We start from the raw sequence: 11,005 nt of genomic DNA on the forward strand, positions 1-11,005 counted from the left end.
GGGGGCGCCGTGACAGCGAAGATCCTGCAGCGGGAGGCGCCGCGGTCTCAGCACGGGGGGAACCGCGAACCCCGAGACCGGCGGGGGAGGGGCCTGGAGGGTGGGGGGCGCAAAGTGGAAACCACGTGTCAGGGCTGCGAACGGGGGGACACTGGTGGGGGCAACGGCCAGGAACACCTGGGGGAGCTGGTCCTGTGACCTCACGTGGCCCCGTTACTTGTCCAGTGACCCCAGATGACCCCAATCTGTGTCTTGGGTCTGGCCCTGTTACCTCAGATGACCCCTGTTACCTCAGATGACCCCATTACTTCCTCAGTGACCTCACATGACCCCATTTGCTCTTCTGGATCTGAGTCTGTGTCCTCAGATGACCCCATTACTTCTCCAGTGTCCTCAGATGACCCCAGTTACCTCAGATGACCCCATTACTTCTTCAGTGACCTCACATGACCCCATTTGCTCTGCTGGATCTGAGTCTGTGTCCTCAGATAACCCCATTACTTCTCCAGTGTCCTCAGATGACCCCAGTTACCTCAGATGACCCCATTACTTCCTCAGTGACCTCACATGACCCCATTTGCTCTGCTGGATCTGAATCTGTGTCCTCAGATAACCCCATTACTTCTCCAGTGTCCTTAGATGACCCCATTACCTGCCCTAGGTCTGGACCTGTTACCTCAGAGGACCTCATTACTTCTTCAGTGACCTCACATGACCCCATTTGCTCTTCTGGCTCTGAGTCCGTGTCCTCAGATAACCCCATTACTTCTCCAGTGGCCTCAGATGACCCCAGTAACCTCAGATGACCCCATTACCTCTTCAGTGACCTCACATGACCCCATTTGCTCTTCTGGATCTGAGTCTGTGTCCTCAGATAACCCCATTACTTGTCCAGTGTCCTTAGATGACCCCATTACTTCTTCAGTGACCTCACATGACCCCATTTGCTCTTCTGGATCTGAATCTGTGTCCTCAGATAACCCCATTACTTCTCCAGTGTCCTCAGATGACCCCAGTTACCTCAGATGACCCCATTACTTCTTCAGTGACCTCACATGACCCCATTTGCTCTTCTGGATCTGAATCTGTGTCCTCAGATAACCCCGTTACTTCTCCAGTGTCCTCAGATGTCCCCTGTTACCTCAGATGACCCCATTACCTCTTCAGTGACCTCACATGACCCCATTTGCTCTTCTGGATCTGAGTCTGTGTCCTCAGATAACCCCATTACTTCTCCAGTGTCCTCAGATGACCCCAGTTACCTCAGATGACCCCATTACTTCTTCAGTGACCTCACATGACCCCATTTGCTCTGCTGGATCTGAGTCTGTGTCCTTAGATAACCCCATTACTTCTCCAGTGTCCTCAGATGACCCCAGTTACCTCAGATGACCCCATTACTTCTTCAGTGACCTCACATGACCCCATTTGCTCTTCTGGATCTGAGTCTGTGTCCTCAGATAACCCCATTACTTGTCCAGAGTCCTCAGATGACCCCCAGTTACCTCAGATGACCCCATTACCTCTTCAGTGACCTCACATGACCCCATTTGCTCTTCTGGATCTGAATCTGTGTCCTCAGATAACCCCATTACTTCTCCAGTGTCCTTAGATGACCCCATTACCTGCCTTAGGTCTGGACCTGTTACCTCAGAGGACCTCATTATTTCTTCAGTGACCTCACATGACCCCATTTGCTCTGCTGGACCTGAGTCTGTGTCCTTAGATAACCCCATTACTTCTCCAGTGTCCTCAGTCGACCCCAGTTACCTAAGATGACCCCATTACTTCTTCAGTGACCTCACATTACCCCATTTGCTCTTCTGGATCTGAGTCTGTGTCCTCAGATAACCCCATTACTTCTCCAGTGTCCTCAGATGACCCCAGTTACCTCAGCTGACCCCATTACTTCTTCAGTGACCTCACATGACACCATTTGCTCTTCTGGATCTGAGGCTGTGTCCTCAGATAACCCCATTACTTGTCCCGTGTCCTCAGATGACCCCATTACCTGCCCTAGGTCTGGACCTGTTACCTCAGACGACCCCATTATTTCTTCAATGACCTCACATGACCCCATTTGCTCTTCTGGAGCTGAGTCTGTGACCTTAGATAACCCCATTACTTGTCCAGTGTCCTCAGATTATCCCATTTGCTCCCCTGGATCTGGATCTTGACCTCTGATGACCCCTTTATCTCTCCAGTGACTTCAGATGACCCCCAATTGCTCTCCTGGGTCTCAGCCTGTGACCTCAGATGACCCCATTCACTGCCCTGGATCTGCGGCTCGACCTCAGATGACCCCGTTACCTATCCAGTGACCTCAGATGACCCCATTACTTATTCCGTGACTTCAAATTACCCCATTCCTTGCCCTGGATCTAGGCCTGTGACCTCAGATAACCCCATTCCCTGCCCAGTGGCCACAGATGAACTCATCCCAGTCCTAGGTCTGGGTCTGTGACCTCATATGACCCCCAATCTCTGCTGTGGGCCTGGCCTCCCCACCCCCTCAAAGGTTCTCCCATCCCAAGTCTGGACCTGTGACCTCCATTTACTCAGCTCCCTGCCCTGTGCCTATGACTGCAGGTGATTCACACACACACACAGCCCCCCCACACCCAGGCCTGGGTCTAGGCCCATGAACCTAAGTAACATCACTCCCTGTGCTGGTCCTGGGAGCCCCATCAGCTCAGACCCAGCCTGTCCGGCCCCTCAGATCATGAGATTTTAATGTTACACACAATAAACCATTGAGGGTTTCAGTTTTTTTTATTTTCTTTGCCTCCTGGATTTGACCCTTAGGGTCATGTTTCCTACTTGTCTTCCTAACCAGGCATGCTCGGTTTGTATTGGTTTACATGGAAGCTGAGAGTCGCCTGTAATCACAGGACTCCAGGAGCTGAGGCTTTCATACGAGGCTCCTGATGAAACTAAGAGTTCGCCACACTGTGCAGTTGGCAGGAGCCAGAGTTGGCCAGGAGAGTTCTGAGCCCCAGGGCTGGTTATTGGCAGGGGCAGGACAGAAAATCCCCAGGGTCTGCATCCAGCAGAGCCAGTGAATCTAAAGTGCAAAATCCCTGGCCTCAGGCAGTGTGGATCACGGGAGCAGTATCAGGCAAGAAGCAGAGTCACCTGGGGGATGGGGGCCAGCACAGGAAGCGGGGTCCCTGGTGGGGGTGTCACAGGGGCCAGCACCGGAATTGGGGTCTCCGGGGCGGGCAGTCACAGGGTACACGAGGTGTCTGGCCAGGTTGAGTTCAGTTCACTGTGCTACGTCCAGAGCAGCATTTGCCAGCTGGGGGGGTCTTTGTGGGACATTTCCTCTGATGACGCTGATGCCTCCAGACCAGAAAGGAAGCTGCTTCCTGCTCGACATGATACCGACTCACGTGGGGTTAGCCGGAGGCACTGGGAGATGGTGCAGGCACCTATGTCCCTCAGTGCCCTGCCTCAGGGCTGCGGTGGGAGGCAGGCAGGGGCGGTGCCCCTCAGCCACGGCTCATTGCAATGGCACAGGACCCATGGTTGTTTCTGGGCGCCAGGGGCGCCCTGCCACTCCAGAGCACCTCAGTCCAGCCAGGCCAGCTGGGCCCTTTGCACACTGGTGGGAGGGGCTCTCTCCTGGTGCTCTGGACACTGATTTTTATGCCTGGTTGCTATGAAGGGCTTGGTCCAATCAGCCAGTGTCATAGGCAAGGGGCAGGCCCAGGCCACTCTGCCAAGCCGGCGCATGCCCTGGAGCCACCTCCTACCTGTTCCTTGCTGCAGCCCTACCCCCAGAGCTACCCAGCCCCATGGGACTCTGGCAAGGGGGCCTCCTGCCTTGGCTGAGAACTGCCCCCGCCTGGGGCAATTCCCGAGCCCCCTGCAGCCAAGGCTGTGAGGCCCCAGCCCCTGGAGCAGAGCATGGGGCTGGGATTCTGGGGGCAGGCAGCTGAAGGGTTTCCAACCACATGGGGAAATGTCCTGCCCTGCTGGGACGCACATCCCCACCGGGGCTGGGCAGCAGCGACCATCAGAGGAGCCTCCCGTGGTGACAGGGTGGGGGAAGGTGCCAAGCGGGGACCGCAGCAGGCTGGCTCAGTGCTGTCCCCACGCAAATGCCCCTTGGCGCATTCCTGCCTGGGCCACTGCAATGGGGCCCTGCTCTGGGCAGCGCTCGCTGCAGCAAGTTCAGTGTTTGGCCTGGGCTCTAAGCCCCTCCCATCGCCTCTGCCACCGTCAGCACCTGCCCGCTGGCTGCGCTGGCCTCCCCAGCAGCCTGGTCTCCTGCTTCCGCCTAGGGGGATGCTCAGCTGCACTGCCGGTGCTGCCTGACTCCCAGCACCAGCAGGACGCGCCAGCTCTGGCTGAGACTCAGCAGCGCCTGGGCCGGACAGAGCCCTGCAGCATGGGAGCCAGAGACATGATGGGGGGCGGGGGGGCACTCTCCCAGGGCAGCACAGAGCAGAGGGGAGCAGGCTGTGCTGGGAAGGGGTGTCCCATGTGGCACTGCAGGGCACTCGCCTCCAGGCCATGAGCACTCCACAGCCCTGAGATGGAGCTGGCCCAGCCTCGGCACCCCGTGCTGTGAGCACATGGAAGTAACATGCAAACGTCACCGTAAGCCCTAGCGTAGGCGAGGCCCTGAGCTCAGCCCCCTGCCTGGGAGTGCGACCAGGACCCCAGGCTGGCACAGGCCACAGAGCCGGCAGTGCCACGTGTGACTGAGTGCAGCACTCGGGGAGGTTCTGTCAGGGCCCCTGGGCTCGGATGTCATGCTGCCCTCGGGCCTCACCCACCACCAGCTGCTCCCTGCTCCCAGCCAGTCCTCAGCCCCCCTGGGAAATCACCTGTGCGCAGAGATGCTGGGAGGCAGATCAGCCTGGGCCTTCCTGCAAAGGGGATTAGTCTTTCGAGCAAGGCACTTGGCTGGTCCCCAGCCGCAGCAGCAGTGGGATTTACCCTCTCCTCACCATGTGGGGACAGGCAGCACCTGGGCGCAGGGCGGATTAGGTGACTTGCCCCAGGTCGTGGAGGTGCGCTGTGTCAGAGCCAGGAATCAGTGCCCAGGGCTGCTGACACCAGTCACCACCACAGACCAGGCCACCCTTCTCCTCTGCTGCCTCCAGCAGCAGCCGACACCCCTTAATGCACCTGACCACTTGGGCAATTCTGCACATGGGGTGACCTGCTGGAGAGGGCACTGGCTGCCTTCGCCGGCTGCCTGACTCCCCCCACCCCAGGTGTTGTTCAGCAAAGCCTGTGCAGAGCCCACTCGGTGTCGCCCCCCCCACCCCCCACAGAGAGCATGAGCTGCGATTGGGCAGCGGGACGCACACCCCCAGGGCACTGGGGCACAGGCAATGTTGATTCAGTCCGAAGAGGCTGGAGAACCCACCTCCCTCCCATTGCATCAGTGGGAGTCTCTGCCAAAGGGGCAGGCGGGTTCCCTCCCATCCCACTGCCAAGCCAGGACGGAGGGCAGCCTCCACCAAGAACCCCCCTGGACAGACCCAGAAACTGGGCTAGTAAAGCAGGGACCCCCTGGAGCCCCATCACCCCCCCAGACCCTGTGGCCAAAAGCTCAGGGAACAGCCCTGCCAGACAGGCTCCCTCCTCCCAGCCACAGCCTGGAGTAGGGGGAGGCTGCACCTGCTCCTGGCTTTGGGACCCACATGGCCTAGCCCTGAGCCCCTGGGCCCAACCTCAGCGCACTTCCTGCCTGCAGCCCCCAGCTGAGATGCCTGCGAGTGCCACCGAGAGGAGACAGTCCCCAGGGCACCTCATGGCTCCTCTCCCTGCCCCCTCGCCCCGGGATATCCTGACAGCACGTCATGTTCTCCTGCTTACGCCAGGTGCTGCTGGCGTACCCAGCCCTGAGATAACAGCCACCTCCTGTTCCCGGTGCGTCCCTCCTGACGCTGCTGCGGGGCCAGCGCAAAGTCCAGGCTGACGTGCCACCTGCCCTCCGCTGGCTGCAGCCCCAGTGGCGCCAGAGGGCACAGGTGCAAAGGCCCTTTGCATCACTCCAGCTAGGGTCCTGCTGGGGCTGCACGGTGAGACACGCCTGGGCTGTGACGGGTGGACAGCACAAGCCCTCACTTCCCCTGGGGGGTTGCAAAAGGCACAGCCCTGGAACCCCGCTGGGCCCCACTGACCCGTTACAACGTGCCCAGAGCCTCCCTGTCACTGGCCAGGCCCCACTTGTGCGAGGTGCTGTACACACAGACCCTTCTCTAGACACCCCCCCAAGGGCCAGCAGCTGCTGCCATTGGCTCGTCTGCAACAGACGTTTGCTTCACGATCTAAAATCCACCCAAGGCTCCAGGCCCAGGCAGGGCTAACGGGGGTTTCTACAGTGGATACCAGCTACATCCAGGAGGGACCCCTGGAGCCACCTACTCTGACCCCAGCTGCTAACAGAGCTTCACCTGCTAACACCCGACACCTGCAGAGAGTGTGTCCCCTGCCCCCCTCCCCGCTCAGAGCCTCCTCCAGAGAGGCCTGCCTGGCATCAGGTATTTCGAGGCAGCCTCCCCCTCAGCACCCCAGTGGCAGGATCTGGGGGGGCACGAGGAACATTCCTGGGCCATGCAGCCCCCGGCCCTGGCCCAGCGTCTCTCTAGCTGGGCCGTTCCAGCACAGTGCGGCAGGGCTGTTTGTGAGCACGGCTGTGACGCAGACGGGGGAGAGCACCGGGAATCGGCGACCTTTCCTCCCCCTGCCTGCAAAGGCCACACACCTCACTGGGCAGAGAGAAAACATTCTGTGCTTTGCCCCGACCCTGGACTTGGAGCCTAGCCCCCCCTGCTCCCTCACAGCGACTGTGGGGGCTGCTCCCCCCAGGCTCCTTCACTCACTTGCCTGCATCTCCTGGTCCGACAGCCTGCGCAGCTCAAGGTGGTGGGGGGGTCCCCAGCCCAGCCCAGCCCAGCCGGGGCCCCTGCGATCAGCAGCAGCTCCACGCGGCCGCACTTTGTATTCATCAGAACACGCCTGGCCAGGGAGCGACCCGGGGACACAGGCCATTCGCCTGGACACTGACACACCAGCAAGGGGCGCACGATTCAGGCCGTCAGGGCAGCTGCCCCAGTACTCTCTTGCCCGGTCTGCACAGGGTCAAAGCCCGGGTTCCCCCAGAGCAGCACATCTAGCAGGCCCTGCCCTGGGGTGCAGGTTACAGGGCCAGTTCTGCACGGGTGGGTTTAACTGTTCCACTGCTGGATGCTGCCAGTACCAGAACACAAGCGCCCTCCAAGCCTTTCTATACCCACCTCCCCCACGACCGACCGGGGCTGGGAAGTGCACAGGAAGCTCGGATCACACTGGATTCCGCAGCCCCTCCCTGTCCCCATGGCAGTTTCCATTTCCTGTTTGCCTTGCTACGCTCCCTGCACTGACATCACGGTTACTTCACTTCCCAGAAGTGGGGAAGGAGGCTGCTGAGAAGCAAAAAAGGCCCCAGGGCGGAAGTGAGACTGGTGGGTGAAAAAATGTTCAGAACAACATGACTTCATTCAACATTTTATTGAGGTCACATTAAAAACAGAACAGGACACAGAGTCTATTAACATTTGATATTGCAACAGACACATAGATCAGGACAACGGACTTTTGGTCTTTGTGGCACCAAAATTAAATAGAAACAAAAAAGGATTAAAAAAATAATTTATCTCTAGGGTGTGCAGGTTAAATAGACATAAATAGAGCAAGGGATCTGGGTGGCGTCCAGCCAAAAATCTGGACAGAATGAAACGAAGACAGAGTCTTCTGCTGAGCTCAGAGGGGTGTCCCATTGCGGCAGGAGATGCTGGTCCTGAGGCATCATCACATGCAGCGGGCTGCCTGCAAACACTTCTGGGGATGCACATCCGTCTGCGGGCCGTACATCTTCTCCGCCCACCTCTCAAAGGCCGTCACCATCTGCTTCACCACCTCATCGAAGAACAGGTTGGCCAAGTGGGAATGCAGGATGGACTTGAACTCAAAGGAGACCTGGCAAGGCAACACAGATCTTAACAGGGGGCTGCCCTGGGATCTCTGGCCAGGCAATTAACCGTACCACTGAGAACCAGCACAGGAGCTGGCACACTTTGCACAGCCAGTGGCTGCACATGCAGATTGCAGCTGCCCTTGACTTCCTGCAGAAGGGCAGCCTGCCAGAACTGCAGGCTGCAGCGTCACTGGGGTGGCCTGTCTAAGACATTCACTAACCGCACACGGTGACCCCCCCATGAAAGAAGGAATGCTCTGTGCAGGGCCCAGCCTGCCGCGGGGATTGGCACAGGCGGCAATACTCACATAGAAGTCTAACGTGCAGGTGTCCGGCTGCCCCGGCAGCCCTGGGCTAAACCGCCACAGCGTCTCCAGGTGGCTGAAGATGCGGCTGTCGTTGCATACAGCCTGCAGGAGGAAAGGGGGCTCCTGTCAGTTTCATCCCACAAGGCTCTCAGCTGATTTCAATCCACCCACACCCAGGAGTGCCCAGGAGCCAGTGACACTGAGCCAGGGCTGCTGGAGCCAGTAAGAACCAGGCTCCTTGTTCACACACGAGTTCACATCTGCATGAGTCTGTGAACACGGAACCAGGTTACACAGGCTGTGTGGTAACATGCGAGCCCCCATCCACAGAGAGGCTGGGGCTGCCAGTGCGCTCAGGCAGAGGTTCCTTAGCCGCATCCGTCCCAAGCACTGACTTAGTGTGACGTCAGCGTATCCTCAGCCCTGATCCGCCTGGAACTGGACCCACACAGCTCAGCACCAGATACAACCCTGGTTTTGTCTGGCTCCTTGGAGCCCAGCTGCTGCCTCAGCATGAGGGGTGGGGGTGTTGGGGGCTGCATCTCACACACAGAAGCTGTTCGAGAATGAGGCAGCCGGGGTCACAGCCACAAGCACAGGCCTGGGAACCTTTTCCAAGACCAGCCTCTTTAGTTAGGTGCTTGATGTGCCTTGGGCCAATTATCAGAAGTGTCGAGCACCTGCAGCGAGTTGTGAGTGCTCAGCACCTCCCAGCTAAGCCCAGGGTGTCTGGCCCTGGGCAGCCCCCCAGGCCCCTAGTGAGAACCCGGCTCCCTGGTGGCCCCTTACCCGGATCTGGTGCTGGGGAGTGAGGGAGATTTCAGAGACGTAGCGCTCCACGAGGGGCGCGAAGCCGACCTCCAGCTCTGCCCGCATCAGCCCCTTGCGGCAGGACAGGATCTTGGAGCTCTGGCACCAGGGCACGAAGTGCTGGTAGCTCTCCACGTTGGCCACCACGCTGTACATCTGCTCCATGGAGTAGCTGGAGAGGGGAGACGAGACGCCTGTGAGCAGGTGCCGGGCAGGGTGACGCGAGACAGGCAGCACCTGGCGAGGGGGTCCTCGGGCTGGGAACTCGGCCACTGCCCTGGGGAACAGGCCCCTGGCACTGCCCACCAGAGACAACTCCCACTCCCAGCCCCACGGCCAAGCCCCCCTGGGAGCCGCCGGACACACGACGGGAGCGACTCACCCCAGCACTCGCGCTTCCCCGTACTCCATCCGCTTGCCACCCAGCCGGGGGGCTGCCAGGTTCAGGAAGGTCCGTGCCGGGGGCTGCAGCCCCCACGCCGGGGCGGCGGGAGGCCGCTGGGGGGGCTGCGGCGTGGCCAGGATCCCACAGGAACTGAGATGCCTGGAAGAGAGAAGGCGGGTTACAGGGGGGGCGCGTCGGATACACCCGGGACAGCTCAGCCCCGGGGGCTCGGATCCCGGGGCCCCTCCCGCCCCCAGCGCGGGACCGGGGCTGGTCTGCGCCCACGGCGCCTCGCCCGGCTGGGGCAGGTCCCGGGGTCCCCCCCGAACCCGAACCCGGAGCCACGTGGGACGTTCGCTCCGAGGGGTCGGGACCAGGCGGCGGCTCCGAGCAGCCCGGCCGGTGGAACCGGGAACCCGGCCCGGCAGCGTCGCGGCCCCCGCTCCCCCGGCCCGGCCCTTACCGAGTCCCGTCCCCGGGGCGCGGGCGGCCCCCAGCTCCCCGCAGCGCCCGCAGGAGCGCGGCTCCCCGGCTGCTGCTCCCGGCCATGGCTCCGGCTCCGTCTGTCTGCGCCGGCCCCGGCCGCGGCCCCTGCCCGGCCCCCGCGGGGTGGGTCCGCCACGTGCTCCAGCGACGTGTGGGGAAACTCCCACGGGGCGGGGCGGCGGCAGGGACCGCCCGGAGACCGGCGCCCTGGGGCCTGTGCGGGGGGGCAGGAGATGGGCCCCCTGGGCGGTCCGGACACAGCCCTGGGCCCGAGCTGGAGCCGTGTCCTGGGTGCGAGTCCGGTGGTCGCTGAGTGTGTGTGAGTGAGTGGGGGGGTGAGTGTGTGTAGGTGGGTTCGGGGGGTGAGTGTGTGTATGGGGGGGGGTGAGTGTGTGTATGGGGGGGATGGAAGCTGCCTGCAAACACCAGGGCTTGTTTAGGGCTCCAGCGAGACTGGCCCCGGGGAACTTCCCGAGCTCCAGGGCAGGAGACAGACAGACACTTGCTGGCTTTGCAGCCCTGGATACTGGAGGTCTAGGCCAGAGGGTCTCAACCTTTCGTATTGGTGACCCCTTTCACATCACAAGCCTCTGAGTGCCACACCCCCCATACATTAAACACACTTTTTATTATATATTTAACACCATTGTAAGTGCTGGAGTTTGGGGTGGAGGCTGACACCTCCCGACCCCCCGTTTGAGAACCCCTGGTCTAGGCAAACCTCCAACCTGATCTACAGGCGCAAGGCTGGTTTTCCCCTGCTCAATCCTGCGTGAGGGCAGGTTGTGTAACAGACACTTCACAAACCGGGCTTCCGTTGCAGATGACTCACACTCCAAGTATGTTGGCCAGCCCAAGGGAGCGGGAATGCGGATGGCCAGACCTCCTGCCCAGCTACTCTGACGCCCTCTCAGTCTGGAATTTAATTTCCTCATTCCCTCAGCTAAAAAATGTTCTCTGTTCCTGAGTGTGTCCTTGACTTCTCCCTCGGTGGGACATACCTGCAGCAGACTCAGGCCTAGGGAAGGAAAGTGTCTG

The 11,005-nt window shown here is 60.3% G+C and overlaps 1 protein-coding gene across 1 annotated transcript; it reads right to left on the reverse strand.

Moving 5' to 3' along the window:
• Window positions 1–7,497: 7,497 nt before the first annotated feature.
• On the reverse strand, window positions 7,498–10,103 carry LOC123356368 (coenzyme Q-binding protein COQ10 homolog B, mitochondrial-like). The gene is made up of 5 exons (XM_044999579.1): window positions 9,945–10,103; window positions 9,479–9,640; window positions 9,076–9,268; window positions 8,287–8,388; window positions 7,498–7,980 (listed from the first exon to the last, which is right to left on the reverse strand). The coding sequence occupies exons 1-5, from the start codon at window positions 10,028–10,030 to the stop codon at window positions 7,813–7,815; spliced, it is 711 nt and encodes a 236-aa protein (XP_044855514.1). The 5' UTR covers window positions 10,031–10,103; the 3' UTR covers window positions 7,498–7,812.
• Between the last annotated feature and the right edge of the window lie 902 nt (window positions 10,104–11,005).

Source organism: Mauremys mutica, chromosome 25, assembly GCF_020497125.1.
Source record: "Mauremys mutica isolate MM-2020 ecotype Southern chromosome 25, ASM2049712v1, whole genome shotgun sequence".
NCBI lineage: Eukaryota > Metazoa > Chordata > Testudines > Geoemydidae > Mauremys > Mauremys mutica.

Excerpts from the sequence above, each read along its gene's own strand:
- LOC123356368 (XM_044999579.1), bottom strand. The coding sequence starts at position 10,030 with ATGGCCGGGAGCAGCAGCCGGGGAGCCGCGCTCCTGCGGGCGCTGCGG. Across the intron at positions 8,389-9,075 it reads CTCCCCAGCACCAGATCCGG|GCTGTATGCAACGACAGCCG; the intron begins GTAAGGGGCCAC and ends TTCCTCCTGCAG. Across the intron at positions 7,981-8,286 it reads CCTGCACGTTAGACTTCTAT|GTCTCCTTTGAGTTCAAGTC; the intron begins GTGAGTATTGCC and ends TTGCCTTGCCAG.